The sequence below is a fragment of the Corylus avellana genome, chromosome ca2 (assembly GCF_901000735.1).
Source record: "Corylus avellana chromosome ca2, CavTom2PMs-1.0".
In the NCBI taxonomy this organism is placed as follows: Eukaryota; Viridiplantae; Streptophyta; class Magnoliopsida; order Fagales; family Betulaceae; genus Corylus; species Corylus avellana.
In genome coordinates, this window is record NC_081542.1 from 11,963,185 (window position 1) to 11,981,733 (window position 18,549).

The following is an 18,549-nucleotide window of genomic DNA, read 5'->3' on the forward strand; positions in this document are numbered from 1 at the left end:
AAAAAAAAAAAATCAATCCAGTTTAGAAGAAATTTATTTCCTCATTTAAGTATAATAACTAAGATTTTAAAAACTTCATAATACAGTTATTTAAGAAATTTAAAAGATCTTTGTTGATACAATGGCTGCACGTCAGCACTAGAGGAATGCTGCAAATAGAGCAAACAATGAGAGAGGCCAATCGGGAGTCCGGCAGAACCACCTCTAATTATTAAGTTATATGGATAGGACGAAAAGAAAATTGACAGAGTGAGAGTGTAAGAAATAATTGTGTATAATAAATGATTGTCTATCCTTATATAGGTTAGTCATTCCCATCTTCCCTTGCTAGGATTTTGGGGCCCTCCAACTAAAATGGACAGAAATTTCCTCCAAACCGGTGTGGAAGAAGTATCATCCTAGCCATTTAAAATAGTGTCAAGTTTCTATAAACATTTAAAATAAACATTAAATTTAATCTAAATTAATAAACTGTTATTTATGACGTTAAGAATTTATTGTGTTCATTAAATGTTTATAAACATTTGGCACTATTTTAAATGGGTTGAAGGATATTTCCTTCATCCTGGTTTGGAGGAAATTTATGTCTAACTAAAATTATGTTCAGGGGATCAAAGGCAATTGAGATTATGCAATCATCATACGAATATTCCCTTATGTGAATATTGAAGGAGGTTTTTGTGGTTGCGCGTGATAATGTCCATTAGTCTTTGGATTAGTCTTTATTAAAAAGAAGAAGAAAAAAATCAAAGGTTGATGAGTACTGCCACATCTGCCGAGTAAAATGAGAGATGATTATTTATAATTATCCTTTTACATTGAGTAATGTTATATATCACTCCTATACCACTAGGTTGATGTGGCACTGCCCATCAGCTTTGGAATTTTTTTTCTTTTTTTTTAGTAAAGACTAATCAAATGGCTGATAATTAAATACTGTCACATCAATTTAATAGTATGAAAGCAGGATAGAAAATAAGTATGTAGCATTACTCAATATGAAAGAATAATTCTAAATAGTCATCTGCTTTTCTTCTTTCTTTTCTTTTTTCCTTTTTGACATTTTATTTTTATTTAATAATTTTGTTTTAAATAAAAGTTCACTCAAAAGAATGATTAGCGTTTCTAATTCAACAATCATAACGAAGCATATGACTGCATGCACATGAAGCATAAGGAAAGATATTCCACCTAACTCTTTTTGCTATAAGTAGCACCCTATCTTTAATTATGTCCATTATTGTGGAAGTAAGTTTAAAAATTATATTTTTATCTCATAATTATCCTATAATATTATTAATATTGTATTTTGAATCAATATTTGGATCAGTTATTGTTACAAAAATAAAAAAAAATATAAAGATTAATTGAAAGTGTCACATCAGCATTGTGAGATAATTGTGTGATGCAATGTAATATATAATGTTGAAAAGTAGAGACGGAACTGGGTTTGGGTGACTCGGGGCTTGCCTAAAAATATGTCTCTTCACTTTTGCTTTGGTCCCCGGATAAAACATCCTAACTTCATCCCTAATCAAAAGAGATTGAACACTAACAAAGATGCTTCAATCATGGCATTTGTTGGGCGTATGCAAGGTGCCCACCAAGCAAAATGTTATAATTCATGCATATGCCTCAATAATGGTTGCTAATGCAAGTACCATATGAGTTCATAGAATAAAAAAAAAGAAAAAAAAAATTATAACTCTTTTAAAAATTTTAGTCGGAAGAAGAATAAAGTTAGAATCTAAATTTCTGATTCATATGAACTCATCCTATATATATATATATATATAACTCGTAGTAATATTATTTAGTAGACTCTCATATTACTGCTATACAACTATGATGATGTGGCAATGAAAATCAATATTTTGATCAATAAAGGCTTGTAAAAATAAAAATATATTACTGATATTCAGTGCCACATCATTATAGTTGTATGGCAGTAGTATGAGAGCCTACTAAATATTATTTCCCTTATATGTATGCATTTTATATGGGTCTTTCATTTTTTTTTTTTGTTTAAAAAAAAGGAAAATTACACTTTACCCTCCAAAGTTTCACCTAATTTGCAATTTAACCTCTAATATTTAAAAATTTGCAATGTACCCCAACAAAGTATCAAAAATTTGCAATGTAGCTACTCCGTTAACCATTTCCATCAAGTTTGACGAAAAATTGCTCATGTACAAGGCACATGCATTTTTTGGTCTAAAATTTCAAAAATTGCCCCCATGTGTTTTAAGAAATTTAAAAATACACCAAATTCAATATAAAAAAAATAAAATAAAATAAATTGGGGTTGGCTACAGTCACCCACAAAGAGTTGGGCCATTTGGCCACTTGCGGGTGGCCAAGGGTAAAAGATCATGACCAAGAAAAGGGTTTACCTGTTCAACAACCGGGAGCATGCACAACATCAGTCTCGAACTCATTATATATATATATATATATATATAATTGACAATATTCTCTTAAACTATCAAAAAATTGTCAATATTCTCTTTAAAGGCAACAAAAAAGTAAAAATACCCTTTTATATATATATATATATATATATATATATATATATAAAAGTTTGGGTATATCGATTGCATGAGTGTAGATGATTGTGTAAGGGGGTATTAAATATATTTGATATATATAGGAGAAGAATAGAAAGAAGAAAAAAAAAATTATATTCCAACTCTATTATTTAAAATAAAATCAAAGATGAATCATGAATTAATGGATTTTTCGAAAGTCTAATATGTGTGAAGTGTTATTGTTTGGACTCTTCTGGTGAGTTATCGAAATTGAATTATTGAAGAAGGTAGGCAGGGGATAAGGAATATTGAGAAGAAAAAAAAAAGGATTATTTGTGGGGAATACAATAAATAATAACATAAACATAAAATCAATCAATGGGAGTAGTTTAGTCTTGTCACTTGTCAGCAGCCTCCAGGTTAGGCAGCCAGCGTGGAAGCATTGATCGTTAATTGACTAAAACGTTTGGTGCGTTTTGTGTTGCTGTAAATGACAAATGTGGCTGCCCAAGAGAAAAAGAAAGAGAAAGAGAGAGAGATTAGATCAAACCAAGTTCAAAACAAAAACTTTGGGTACGTGATGTGATGTAAAGTTTTTGGAATTAATAGAGATATGATATGTACGTATGAATGGGGTTTTGAGGGACATATTTCGTCCAAATTGGACATAATTTATAAAAGTATTGAACATTCACATGTTTTTTATAATTTAGGAAAATTACCTTTAGACCTCATAAATTATAATGTTTTGGTACTTTTTTCTTGTGAACTGCTAACTATACTACTTTGCCCATATGAACTATCATTTTATAGCCAAAAACTCTTTCCGTCAGTCAAATGTGTTAATTCAGACGGTCAACCTGTCACTTTGCGTCACTTTGCCTCCATGAACTATAACGTATTATCATTTTGCTCCCATAAAATACAACGCATTGTCACTTTGCTCCCATAAACTACAACGCATTGTCATATTGACCGTCTGAGTTAACGTCTTTGATTGACGAAATTGAGATTTTGGGCACAAAATAATAGTTCATGAGGGCAAAGTAGTACAGTTGGCAGTTTATAGGGTGAAAGTGACAAGGCATTATAGTTCATGGGGGCAAAATGTAGTTTTCCCTAATAATTTTTTCTTTTAATTCCATCCATATTATTAAAAAAAAATATGATTTTTTCGTGTTCAATAAACACGAGTAATTTATATAAATTAAGTTAGAGGAAGATTCTCTAACCTAATTTAAAAGAAAATTATGGTCAAAAGATGGTTGAGTTATGAGTGAATGATGTGTAGCATGCATGTTCTAAATAGGTTCCTACTAGTATAGTAGCCGGAAATATTGCTAGTTTTCCACCATTTCCACTAGAAAAACAGAAATCATGTCAGTAAGTTAAGGCGGTGGTTTAAGTCTCAAGGCAATTCTTATGTGTTAGGTACCCACTAAGAAATAAGTTTGAAAACTCGAAATATGTATCATTCACTTCTGATTAGTGTCAATCATATTGGATTCCATTAATATTGTGGTTGGGTTAAGCTATATCTCAATTGATCTTGATGCTTGCGGTTCTTCATTGTCTATGCCCTTCGTGAGTAATTTCGTAGCTGCTAGCTAGCCAACTACAATCGGTCTTTACTTTCTATTGTAATATATATATATATATATATATATATATATATATATAGGTTGAGGTGAGTTGTAAGTTTTGATAGGCTCACCTGGTGATGCTTAGAGTCACTGTGACTTTCTTCCTTACAAGCTAAACAAACGCCAGTGAGTAGACTGAAGGCCAAAGATTTCCCATCACAAAATAAAATTTTCCGTTAAAGCAGGCAATAGGCACCCAACTTGACACCTAACACTTTTTTCCGTTAAAAAAGAAAAAAGTGTTTTCTTTTTTCTTTTTTAATCATTGCTATTGGATATTGAAACTTCAGCAACAAAAAAAAAAAAAAAAAAACTTCAGCAAAGATAATTTGAACCTGCAATTTCTGTTTCTTATTTGCTTTACAATTGATTTCTATTTACAAGATGTTGAAGAATAATCTCACATTATCTGTGGGCATATTTATAAAGAATGAACAACATTCTTTTATTGAACTGGTTTTATAAGATAAGTTAGACCCACGAATTTCTTCAGTTCAAATGATTTCTATTTGTAATAGGAACAATCTTGCACATTCCACAAATTATTATTATTATTTTTGGTAATGTGTTTTCATGAGAAATTAATAAGTGGGAATGAAAACTATAATAAAAATTCAAAAAACTTGATATTGTAAATATTTTTTTTAAAAAAGAAATCATGGCACATATAGAATTTATTGAAAAAATTTAGATATATTGTCAAACTTTCACATGAATTTATTTTCTCAATTTTGGATTGTTCTTTTAAGTTAATGTGCTGGTGAACATATAGACATTCTTAATATATTTTAAATTTATAAAATATATATTTCTAGTTAATGTATTGATAAAATGTATAGACATTTCAAAATATGAAAAAATATAGAAAAGAACTAAGGAAATTAACATGAAAAATAAATTATAAGAATAATACAATAATATTTAATTTGTTCATTTATTTTTGTTACCTATATTATTTAATATTTTTAATAATCAATTTTATTTTATTTCTTTCTTCTAATCCTGCCCCTCTTAAATTTTGGCTCTTCCACTTAATAACTATTAGTACAAACCACGTGAGAGTAAATTTTACCATTAAACCAACAACTTTCCATAGTACTACTCTATACCATAGGAATGTCAGTCCAACAATTAACTGTATTAACTACAAAATAATAATAATAATAATAATTTTCAACTGTATTTGTTGGATCATAAAAGATGCTTGCATTGCATATATAACACATTTTTCTTTATCCAATTGATTTTGGTTTTCAAAATAAAAACATAAACAATTAAATAAATAATCTAAACTATAAAATATTTACAAAAATATTTAAAATTACTTTCACTTTTATATTGTATCAATATATTTTTTCAAACAAAAAATAAAAAAAATATTATCAAATTAAACAAAATTTATTTATGGAGTAACTTCACTGAAGACCCCTGAACTTGCACTCGATTTGACAAACCTTTCCCAAACTTCAAAATCTTTCAATTTAGTCCTCTGAACTTTCAATTGCTCTCAATTTGAACCCTCTCGTCAAAGTTAACCGTTAGAAATATTAAAAAAGACCAAAATATCTATGATTTTTATTTTTTTTTTAAAATAAAATAAAAAAAATGTTTTGGAATTAAGAGTAAAGTTGAAATTTTATAAAAAGTCAGGGGTATAAACGTTATTTAACGTTTAAAATCTGATGGAGGGATTTAAATTGATTGCAATTAAAAGTTCAGATGACTAAATAGAGAGATTTTAAAATTTAAAAAGAATTTATCAAATCAGATAAAAGTTCAAAGATCATAAAATTACCTCTTTATTTATTTTTTCACAAGATGACATCATTAGAAGAGCAAGCAAGAAAGCCAGCAAAAGAGAGGTTCCTTCACGTGAGGGAGGATTTTCACTGACCACCTGGGGGCATATAATAATGGAGCACAAAAGCTTGAGAGAGTGACTTTACAAAAGCGGAGAACATTGAATTTTGGACAAATTTTATCTCTAAATTGTGAGAAAAAAAATATATATTTTAATTTAAGCTTGTTGGTTTTGACATAAAATGTTTTTGGAAAAGTTCACTTTAAACTCATTTTGAGAAGATTCTTCCAAAATTTAAAAACTCTTAATTTATACATTTTGAATTTTCAATTTCAATCAATTTATCACATACGTCAAATTTTAAACATTTAAAGTGATAAAATGACATTTATACCCTTACCTTTTTTATAAAATTCTAAATTTACTCTTAATTTCCTTCCTTAAAAAAAGAAAAGAAAATCGAAAGGTAATTTGGTCTTTTTAGGCATTTCCGTTAGAAGTTAACAGCTAAAACTAATGGAGGGGCAAATTGGTTGAAATTGAAAGTTCAGTGATATAAATTGAGAGTTTTTGACTTTCAAGGGAGTCTTCTCAAAACGTGAAATAGTTCAGAGATTTAAAGTAAAATTTCTCAAATGGTTTTTGTTAGATAATATTTTCAACGAAATCATTTAATAAACAAAAAGATTTTTCAGCATTTATCTCATATGGAAAATGAGCGGTGGCGAAAACCGGTCGACGACTTCCAGCAACCTTTGATGGCGGCCCGACAGTGATTCATGGGTTTGAGAATGAGAAAATCAAACTAAAAAATGGTTTATTGAATTTAAAATTGGAAACCATTTTTTGAAACTAAAGAATCTTTTTTGGTCAAGCTGAAAAATATTTTCGATCGCACATAACATCGAAAAATACGAAAACATTGTTAAAAAAATATTTTACGACGAAATGAACCGATCTTTAATTTATTAAAATGATACATGTCTTTAAAGTATGTGATTCTCATATACATTTAATAGAGTATGTAATTTTTACATGTATTTTAAAGAGAGTATGTAATTCTCACACGCTCTAAATATAAATATGAGTTTAATAAACTAAATTAAATGAATTTTCTTCTATTTAATTTGGAGGAAACTTTTCTAAATTTTCGATTTTTTTTTTTTAACCATTCTCATAGACATTCTGGAACGATAAAAATAAAAAATTGTTTTTATCTGTATAAATATAATTTGTAATAAAAGAAAGAGCACAATAATTGGTGTTGAAGGAGACTTTTTGAAGGCAAGGATTAGAAGCATGTATGCGTAGGAGGCCATCATCATTATGTTATCTTCAATTGCAGTTCGCTTTTTTCAAACGTCCAGGGCGTGGAAATTTCTGACATACCCCAGATTCAACTATTTTATTTCACCTTCTGTGATAGGGATATATATATATCCCAATCACAGAAATTTCCACCTTTGAAAAAAGCGAACTGCATTTGAAGATATATATATATATATATATATATTCTCCATTTTCTTTCTCGCCCACAAATAAAAATAAAGTTCTTTTTTTAAAAAAAAAAAATCAGAATAGATATACTGTTTGTTACATTTCTAAAATAGAAAGAAAACCGAGGTGAAAGATTAGAGTTGGCTATGTAGTGAGGTTTTTGTCCTGTATTGGATATATATAAAGAAAAATTACTGTTAATATATTTAGAGTAATGGAACGTACATTTATTTTTCTACACTTAGGCGGCTTTTAAAATTATCATGGATTTGTGGTTAATTTTTATTGAATTTTAATTTAATAATAAATTTACAAGCCACCTATATAGGGGTATAAAAAAGTGGGAGCGTGTACAATATTACTCATATATCTAAATAGACTTAAGCTCATAAACTTAGACTTCTAGGTTAAAAATAGTGTCTTAATTATATGCATTTTAACTTGCTATACAAACACAAGGGCCGGGAAATTTGTAGTGAGTACAAGTGTTATGTTCCATATTGAAACTTGTGAGTGTTGTGTTCCATGTTATGAACGTAAAGACATTAACTTTTAGCCTTTCAAATTAGAGTGATATTCAAATATATAGGGGTAATCACATTTTCCCTCGTCAACTACAACGCCTTGACACTTTTCTTTCGTGAACTATTAATTGTGACATTCGACTCCCATGAACTATTATTTTGTGCCCAAAACCCTCATTCTATCAGTCAAATGTGTTAACTCAGATGGTCTACCCGTCACTTTGTCCCCATGAATTATAACGCATTGTCACTTTGACCGTCTGAATTAACACATTTGACTGACGAAAGGGGCCTTTGTCTGACGGAATAGAGGTTCTGGGCATAAAATGGAAGTTCATGGGTCGGGTGTCACAATTGGCAATTCATAAGAGGAAAATGTAATTATCCCAAATATATATATATATATATATATTAGTGCTTTCTTGTGCAACGGCTATAACTAAAAGGTGGCGGCCCTTCCAAACCATCATGTTTTCCCATCTTTTCTCTGCAAAACTGCAAAAAGAAGAAACCAGAATTGGAAAATCAGTAATGAAATGAAGGAGAAAAGTAAAGCAAGAAGCATCATGTGCTTGGGAGCTTGTACAAGACTCAAAAGACAAAGTCGTCCTCTGAAGCTACCCACCCCCCATTACTTTAATTTGGATCTCTTTAAACATATATAAAAAGACACAGAAATATAATGCTAGTGGCTGGGCCCTCAAAGATGGGAGAGCTGATAGAAATCTAATTGTTGCTTTTGTTCATATATATATGGATTAAAGGTTGTAAAAGCTCACATGCAACCATGCAATGATGATGTTAGGTTAAAGTTTGAGCAAGTGTGAAGGAGACCCAAGTGCCCCACTCTCAACCCCCAGGTTAGAGATCCAAACGCCATGTGCACTTCTTGAACCCCCACCCATCTTCATATGTGGCTTTCATGAGCTTAGTACCTTTGTTTTTTTGTGCAGAAAATCTTAATGTCCCTCCAGCGAAAGAAGAAAACATAAATGCCAATTAAGGTACCTGCCCACATTAAGTTTTCCCCCAAAGCATACAATGATCATTTATATGTACAATGTGCATGCAGATATTGATATGCTTTTTTTTTTTAAAAAAAAAATGTTTTGTTTTTTCATCTCTCTCAACAAAAAATAAAAATAAGGCTATGTGTATCGACTCTAAAACCTTATATAGTTCTGTTTTGATGTTTAAACCGCTTTTTACAGCTTTTATTGAGAGGATCGGGTTATTTTATGACACATTTCTTACTTCTGTTTTTATATTTCTCACACTGTAGCTTTCTTTTTGGGTTTGTTGTTGGGGACTCCACCTATTTTTCAGTATTTTAATTCTTGTAACCCTTTCCTTATTTGCTAAAAAAAAAACTTACCCATTTCTAGGAAAAACTCTGGTTTTGTTATACATATAATTACACTAGGGCTCCGTTTATTTTGACATAGAATGTTTTTCATTAAAAAATATTTTTATCAAAATCATGTTCAAGAAAAAAAAAAATTTCTTGAAGATATTTTTTGGCAATTGGCTCGTACGGAAAATGAGCGACAACGAAAACAAATAGCAACTTCTGACAACCTTTGACAGTGGTTCGGCAGCTTCTGACGATGGTCTGGTAGTTTCCGATGGTGGATTGTAGACTTTTGGCAGTGGTCTGGCGAACTTCGATGCTTTGAGAAAGATAAGTTCAAACTTGAAAAATGATTTATGATTTTACAAAAGGGAAATTATTTTATGGAAATTAATTAAAGAAGGTTTTCCTAATCAACTGAAAATGTTTTCAGCTTGACCACAATTCTTGGTCGTATTAAACACCGAAAAATAAAAGAAAACATTTTCAATTAAACATTTTAGGTCAAAACAAACAAACGAAAGCTAAGAAGTTGAAGACTCATTGGCCTGTGAGTCTTATCGAAAATAAGAAGTTAGTACAAGTATTATTTTATGGAGGACCTAACTACCGACAGCACCTTTATAAGGGGTCATCCACCAAAACAAACCAAAAGGCCATCGGCCTTTGGGGTACTGGTCCTGATTCCAGGCGGCCCATAATTAAAGTCCAAATGACCCACGCCTAGCAAGCCTCTAGCCTCTAGAGGAGGCCCGCCAAGCCGTAGCTTGTAACCGTACTATAAGAAGGGCTTACAGGGCCATGACCCACACACCTAATCGAGACCCTGGTGCACCAAAGTGTAGATCAGCTCACGTAACAATCTGCTCAGATCATGCATACTCACCCCACCCTGCCATGCATCCTCCTATCAAACCTAGGGGAATCTCCACGTTAAGCTCTAAAACCCTATGAGAAATAATGAGACGGGTAATGTTAGGTACCATCTTTATATTCTCCTAAAATCCTCCTAAAGTGAGTTTATCAATGCAAGCTTTATGGTCCGCTGCTCGATTTTCATCTCGCAACACAATCTAAGTACTTATTCGATATTTCTTGTCTCTCATCAGTTTACATGTGTTTTCTATCAGCTCTCTAGATGTGAATCCGTTTGGACTGGAAGTCATAAATCCCACTTTTGGTTGCCTTTCGCAATCCCAAATTGATCCCCAAAACCTCACCAATTTAGCTTGTTTCGCATTTAATTCTAGCATAGATGCAAAGTATCGGGAGACAACCTCTTCGAATAATCACGTCAATGCTAGCAAAGTTTGTGCTTTCATCAAACACAGCATTAGAACTTACCGTGTACCCATCAACATTTAATCTAAATGATTTATATCCTTAACACTTCGTAAAGGCTATTTTCCGATCTTCTGTGCCTGCACTAGCATTGAAATATACTCAATTAAGACATCTCAATTAAGGCTTATTCTATAGAGTTTATGATCTGAGCACACAACTTTATTTATAGAGTTTTACATGTTATTTGAAATATTTCAAATACAAACATATCCCTTAAATTAAGGTTAACAAATATTACCTAAATCCTTGATTTAGGGAATACAAAATCACATTTAATCCAAATGATTTATATCCTTAATACGAAGAACTACATCAATATTTGTCCGCGGTGGTTTGAATGAGTATCACAATTCACTATGCTCTCCTTTCTAGAGGGAGACTACTTGATTCTGTCTTTGTAAGTGCATTACCTATGCCCTTCTTTCCAAAGGGAGACCACCGCCTTGATTCTTCAATTGTAAGTGCTTTACCTATTTTTATTTTTACAACATATTAAAAACATTTCAACTTAAGGTTAAATGTAAAATTAAAAACAATGATATGAATTTAAAATAATTTACCTATATATTTGAATGTGGTGACTTTGAATAGGTGTTCATAAATACCTTTACTCTAAATGTATTTGGAGAATGCTTTGTTCAGAAACTCTTTGATCTACAAAATATCAAACTAACTAAATATTTTTTATAAAACAAGAATAAAACGTAAGTTTTGGATACTAAGATTAGGGAATCATACTGTCATTTCTTAGATCAACGCCATGGCCCTACAATTACACCATAACAATGAATAGCATGCCTCAAAGATTGCATCATGACAAACATGAGGTACATTCTCATATGAATTGCATCGGATAAATAAGTTTAAAAATGAAACTAAATTGAAGCATCGGATAAATAAGTTTTTTTAAAAAAAAAAACTAAAATTTTCATGTTAATGCTTGCCTGCTTGGTATTTTTAGTAGCATATTTTTAAACTTAGCTAGTTCTAGGAAAAACTTTGGTTTTGTTATACTTATAATTACACTAAGCCTCCATTTATTTTATCGTAGAATGTTTTCATCGAAAATTATTTTCAACAAAATTATATTTAAGAAAAAATAAATTTCTTGAAAATATTTTTTGGCATTTGGCTCGTACAAAAAAATGAGCAACAACGAAAACGAACAATGACTTCCGACAACCTTCGATGGTGGTTCAGCAGCTTCCGACGATGGTCTGGTAGCTAGTTCTAGTAAATTATTTTACGAAAAAACTGATCTAGTTCTAGGAAATTAATTTACGAAAATTAAAGAAGGTTATTCTGGTCAGCTGGAAATATTTTCAATTTGTCCACGATTCTTGGTCGTATTAGACACTGGAAAATAAAAGAAAACTTTTTGGATTAAACATTTTACGTCAAAGCAAACAAAACCTAAGATTTTTATTTTATTTTGAGTAGAAACGAAACCTAAGAAGTTGAAGACTCATTGTCTTGTAATTTTTTATTTTTTTTTTTGCAGTAATTTTTTTAATTTGAATAATAGTAAAAAGTAAATAATGTGACATAGAAAATTAGAATATTTTGATGTTTATTTTTTGGGACAAATGAAGTGAATAGTGTTTAGGGAGGCCTTAATGTTTAAAACCTAGCCCACGTCTCCCAACATTCCAATAATTGCTCTGCAAACCGTATTCTATTTACGGTGGTAAACATGGACAAAATTTTCTTTCAAACTCGCTTGGAGAAACTTTTTTCAACTCAACTTATAAAAATGGTGTCCCTTGAACATGTGAAAATCACATATTTTTTTAATAGTAAGGATAGTTGAAATAAATTTTATGGAAAAATCATGGGAAGCTCACATGCTATTAAAAAAAATGACACATGTTATTTTTGTAGATTGGACTGGAGAAAATTTCTCCAACACAGTTTGAAGAAAAACTTCGTCCGATAAACTGATGCATTTGTGCAAGAGCCTAACATCCAAACTATTCATTGAAACTGGCTTGGATCTTGCCACATAAATAATAAACAATTATCTGTGTCGAACAAAAAAAAAAGAAAAAAAAGGTAATGGGTGGTTGGAACAATCGAGACTCCGAGAGGTTAAGGTCATCTCGATAGATTTTGAGGCTTAAAAGCAACAAATTTAAATGGGCTTGTTTTAAAATAATAATAATAATAATAATATTTAAATATTAATTAAACAATTTGAATTTAAATTTTCAGTTTATATATTTTTATTTACAAATCGTTCTTCTCTCTTTTTCCAACCAACATGTAGAATTCATCTATACTGCGGAACATTTTGTTTCAATGGATAACATATTTTGTGTCTCAAAACAAAATTTACTTTCTAAAGGACAAACTTTAGTCAACTAGTTGGATTTAAGTTCAGGCAAAATGAGTTTAGTTAATGTTTTAGGAGTGTTAATAATGTGACTTTCTATTTTTCTTTCTTTTCTTCTATAGTTCAATATCTTGAGATCTAATTCTTTGTAATTATTTTTTTCTCAAAATTGAGGCCTTAACTAAAGATTATTGACTAACACTTTCACCATAATTGAGGCTTTAAAGTTTTAATCAGAGAAAACTTAATTATACCATTGCTAGTTGGGGCCTTATTTCATTGGGGGCGTTAAGCAACCACCTAATTCATTTAGGCAATGAGCCAGCCTTACAAGAGGACATGAAGTGGTGTGACCACCCCCGAGAGGTGAGAGAGTGGTGCAGCCTCCCCTAACCGTTTGAGGGTGGTCGACGGTTTGGGGAGTAAACGACAACGTAATAATGAACATTACAGTAGTCCTAGGACTATTGGTAGCAGATTAAAATTTGTTCGTAATGATCTAGTGTCCACTAGGACCTCAAATATTAGAAATCTATGTGCCAGTTCGGTTGTTTATGATGATAGAAAACCAAGATTATCAGTATCTTGATGGACCCTAGGGGAACTTGCGTTATGATGCTCACATAAGCCAATCATTTCACATGGAGAGAACACCATAATAGATACCTGTGAGAAAAGTGATGACATTGCATATAGAGTGAACCTTCCAAAATTCAAAAAATGATAAACTATGCTGAAGATGGTCGTCAGAGGGACCAATTAGACCGGAGCATGAAGGCAGTTAACCTGGCATTCCCATCCGCCACATATGTCAGACCTGGCTTCAAGCTGAATCTCTTACCCAAGTTAAGTTTTAAATAGGATTCAGCCTGAAAACGGTCCCTGTTTGTGGGATCACCAACCATTCCACTTAAACTAATTGCCCATCCAAAAGAATCTTCAGAATCATCAGACACAGTCACAGCCCATTGTAAATGTTTAGGGTTTGATTTATCCATTTCAATCCAACCTTCAATTCTTGTAATCTCATCAAGTTCTGATTCCAGCATTAAAGCAATAGATCCAGCTGAGACATTTTCCAGAGTGCTTGCTCTCACGGATGAAGTAGATGCTTCAACCTCAACAACTGTCTCAGGAGTCCTGTGACGTTTAAAAAGGCGTACAGGAATGGTAAGGGGTGATCCAAGACTAACATGTTGGCTTAATGATTTGGGCATTTGATGAAGACCCAAAAGTGAGAGTTTTATTCCTCGTGGAAGTTGACAGACAACTTGGCCAAAAGTGCTGAGGCAGTGCCCCATACTATCAGAACCTGGTTGCATTCCCAATCCAGAAACAAATTGAGCCAATGAAGCAACAACATTGGATTTTCTCACCATTACGCCAATGCCAATGCCACTGCCACTATGCTGATTCAGAAGGGGAGGTCCATGTGACGACAATTCGGTCAGTCCCTTTCCCTGCCAGATAAAATAAATAGTATATAACTGTAGAGCGGGAGCCTGATAACCAGTTGCGGTAAATTGAAAAAGAAAACATAGTTGTCAGCATTATACTCATCTGTCTACAACATAGTTGCTAAAACTGAAAGAGGAACATGTTCAATACCAATAGTGGTACATTCAACAAGAAAACATATAGTGCTGAATTGGATTGTTGTAAGCATTATACTAATATCTGTCTACAACATAGTTGCCAAAGCAGAAATAGCAATATGCTAGATATTATGGCCAGTCTTAACTCAAAGAAAGCACATGGGCTAAAATGGGTTGTTGTTCGCATTGTATTTGGAAGTTGATGCAGCACCGCTGCCACACATCACACATCACACATCACAAACACAAAAGCAACACGCCGAAAAATATAGTCAATTTAACTGATTTGTCCTATAACAGGGACATTATAGCCACAAAACAGAGAACAAAAAGCCACTGAAAAACCTACAGCTCAGCATCAACTGGATATCTATAAAGAAGGGTGTAATGGAGTAACATGCACTTCCAAAAACAGCTCTAACAACACCCAATCAGGTTCAGATGCAGCTGAAGTTTCTTCAAAGTAGATTAAACTCATTAATCATGTAGATTGACGTGTATGTGATGACCTCAGCATAATGAACATACAGAACACCAATACTAATATAACATTAAGGAAATACTTGGTGTAAGACAACCTAGGTTAGCAACAGCACTAAAGCGAATACTGTACCTGATGGGAAGAAATTGTAGTAAATGCAACATCCCTGCATCGAGCTCCTAGTGGGATTGCAACCACAGATAACCAGTCACTGGCATTTACCTTATATGACACTTTTTCTAGAAAAAGTGATTGTCCTGAAACATCACCAAGATATCCCTTGTCTTTTTGACTGGCCACAAATTCTGCAGCAAGAGTATCTTTCTGATTGATAGTTGTTTCAAAAGTGAACCTTGAATCAATTCCAGTCCTGATTCCTGCTCTAGAAAGTGCATCGCAGTTCTTCTCATCAACATCATCCATCACCAACAAAGCCCCCAACAGATCAACCTCTCCTCTTACATGGGTACTGGCTTCTTGGAATGGACTTCCCTTGGATGTTTTATAGAAAGAAAGTACTCTCTCAACCTTGTCTTGCCTGTCCCTGAGTTTCATCAAATCTGTAAATGCCTCCTGTTGCAACCGCTTTAGAATTTGAATCTGAAAATAATACCCAGGAAGAGTTGTAAATTCCCATCACCTGGCTAATTGCTACTTATGGAACCACCAAATTTGTCAAGGACATAAATCTGTTACATTCTTACAACAGCTGCATTAAGTAAATGCGGCGAATTTTAATCAACTTTTAATTATTCTGAATACCCAGGAAGAGAAAAAGAATAATCTCAGCATTTTCCTACAATGACTTAACTGATGCAATTCATTTATTTATAAGTAACTTTTTGTCCCCAAGGGGAGGGGGGAAAGGGAGATCTGAACTAGTGACTTAAATGATGCAATTCATAGATGCACTTTAAAGGATTGGGACTATTTCAGAAGTAAGCTTGTTGCAATAAGCAAGATAGACCTAAATGAGCAAAAGCTGGGTCAATAGGCCACTGCTTTATCAGGAAAGACTTTCACTATTTCCCAGTCTGAAGGTTATTCATGTTTCTAGTACCCCCAACCCCACCCTCCCCCAGCCAAAGAAAAAAAGTACAAGTCACTTTTGGCACACATCATCATCATAAAAATAATTCTTGAAGATGCAGAGTTCTCGTGAATTTGACTAGTTTGCAGTGCATTTTTAAGGAAAATAGGAACCAGGAGATCATGGCAGGTGATGCTTTAGCTCTTTCAAAGGAGCTCAAAAGGCTCAAGATTACCTAAGGTTATTGATAATTCTATGGAATATCTAAGTGCTACTAGAAACCCTGATTTGATGATCCACCGAGGGGTATATATCAGAAGAAAACAGCAAGAAAAAAACAGCTTTAAAAAGGTGGGAAGTAGAATGTATTACACACTAATTCAACCTTATTAATCTTTCCAAGAAACTTCCCAACCCCAAATTTGTGTTTTGTAAGTTACACACATGCATCTACTGAATCTTGAACCCTTGACAACAGCCTCCACCCTGCTCTTAATGCTATGACATGTACATCTGTTTTAAACACGAAAGCTAATCTACATTTTATAAAGAGAGCTGCTTCTGTGGGGTTGTGACACAAACCCCCAATTTAATGCCATCCACTGGATAACAAACAAGTAAGCTTATCTCACCAAACCAAAAAAAAAAAAAACGAAAACACTGAATTATTTTTCATTCTTCTCAAAACAAGTCGACAAAGAGCTTTCCCATTCAAGAGAAAACCCACCCCATTGCTGCTCTGACGGTACAGCCGCTGCTCCTCCAGAAAAATAAGCAAAACAATCTACTCTAAAACCACGAAGTGGCAATAAACCTAAAGATTTCCGAAAGTTACATATTTTATGATACCTCAACTAAAATTCCAACTAACAAAAAATCCAATGCAAATTAATTTTCCGAACGCCGCAAGATTTTCAAGATTTACGCCCTAAGATTGAACACGGTAAAAAAAAAAACCCAAGATTATCCAAACCCATGAAATTCCTATAATGAAAACATAAAAACCCACAAATTTATGTTGGGAATCAAAATCACAAAGACCAGCGGTGGTGTAGCAATGGCGGAACCGGTGGAGGAGACCCAGCTTCGAGTGAAACCAAAAAGGTAAAATAAACCCATGACATTCTTTTATTTTCTAAAAGAATGTCCAAAGCATGTATAAATTGAATTACATGAAGAACAATCATATTCCACAAACATTTCTATTATTTTTATTTTTTATTTTTGAAAATAAGTACCGGATTGCGGCGAGGTAAGTTATCACGGCGGTGAATGAGATCATCGACGAAGTCTTGGCTCGATTTTGCAAAAGCTTTCAGTTTGTCCACTGCCAACGCTACAGGGTCCATTTCTGAACCCTACGAGAGAGAAACCCAAGAGTCAGACCGCCAAAAGCTTCGATATGAAAAGCGAGAACGGCGAGAATGATGGTTCTGTCTAGAACTGCGACATCTTCCTCAAAGCCTCAGAATGATCGCTCCGGAACAGAAAACAGAGTCGGAGAGAGATAGAGAGAGCGAGAGATCGTCGAATTCAGGGTTTAGAAAGAGAGAGAGAATTCAGGGTTTAGAATTACGTATTTTAACTTTTTAAAATATTTTTAGAACGTTACAAATTACATGTTTAAAAAAAAAAATTATAAATTCACGAGTCAACTAACACCTATTAGTTTAAAATTATAAATTATAAACATGTTTAAAATTACATGTTTACAAATTACTGTTATATTTTCTCTCAAATGTTTAACACCTATTAGTCCCAACTAAACGCATTGTTTTGCCATGTCAGTATATTAATTTTTTTTTAAAAAAAAATTTGAAGGGTTGGCCTTAGGGTTAGGGGTGACTGGAGAGTCACCCCTAACCCCCGATTAATTTTTAAATTAAATTCATAAAAAATTAAATGTTGACATGGCAAAACGATGCATTTATTTGGGACTGACGGGCGTTACACATTTGAGAAAAATGTAACGATAGGGTTAATTTGCCTTTTCAACTTACCCAAAGAGTAAAAATTTGAAAAAAAGAAAAAAAAGAAAGAAGAAGTTATGAGAGTTTTTTGTTTTGGTGCGTTGACTCATGAATTTAAAAGATATTTACCCTTTAAAAAATAGGGTTAAATACTTTGAGTCCCACAATGGTTAATAATTTTATTTTTTGTCAATTCGGTTTTATTTTGTATCACAGATGCCTAGAGAATACCCTGATAATGGCTAAAAATTGAGATGGTACTTTTGTATAATTTTCGTCCAAAATTTGATGGAAATATACATAAACATCCTTACAAAATTGACACGTGTTCATATAAATAATTAAAAATTTTAAAACTAAAATTATTAAAAAATAATTTAAAAAATAATAAATAATAAAAAAAACTGGAAAAGGGGTGGCCAACCACCCCATGAGGAAAAAAAATGTTAGGTT

General features: G+C 32.5%; 1 protein-coding gene across 1 annotated transcript; it reads right to left on the reverse strand.

Moving 5' to 3' along the window:
* Positions 1-13,662: 13,662 nt before the first annotated feature.
* LOC132171489 (uncharacterized) lies at positions 13,663-17,657 on the reverse strand. Its single transcript, XM_059582811.1, has 3 exons — positions 17,365-17,657; positions 15,229-15,696; positions 13,663-14,480 (listed from the first exon to the last, which is right to left on the reverse strand). Exons 1-3 carry the CDS (start codon positions 17,473-17,475, stop codon positions 13,767-13,769), a joined length of 1,293 nt encoding a protein of 430 aa, XP_059438794.1. The 5' UTR covers positions 17,476-17,657; the 3' UTR covers positions 13,663-13,766.
* Between the last annotated feature and the right edge of the window lie 892 nt (positions 17,658-18,549).

Bases quoted from the DNA above. Each gene is read 5' to 3' on its own strand.
- LOC132171489 (XM_059582811.1), bottom strand. From the start codon at position 17,475: ATGGACCCTGTAGCGTTGGCAGTGGACAAACTGAAAGCTTTTGCAAAA. The intron at 15,697-17,364 runs GTACTTATTTTC...TATTATTTTCAG, and splicing joins ACTTACCTCGCCGCAATCCG to ATTCAAATTCTAAAGCGGTT. The intron at 14,481-15,228 runs GTACAGTATTCG...TTTATCTGGCAG, and splicing joins CTACAATTTCTTCCCATCAG to GGAAAGGGACTGACCGAATT.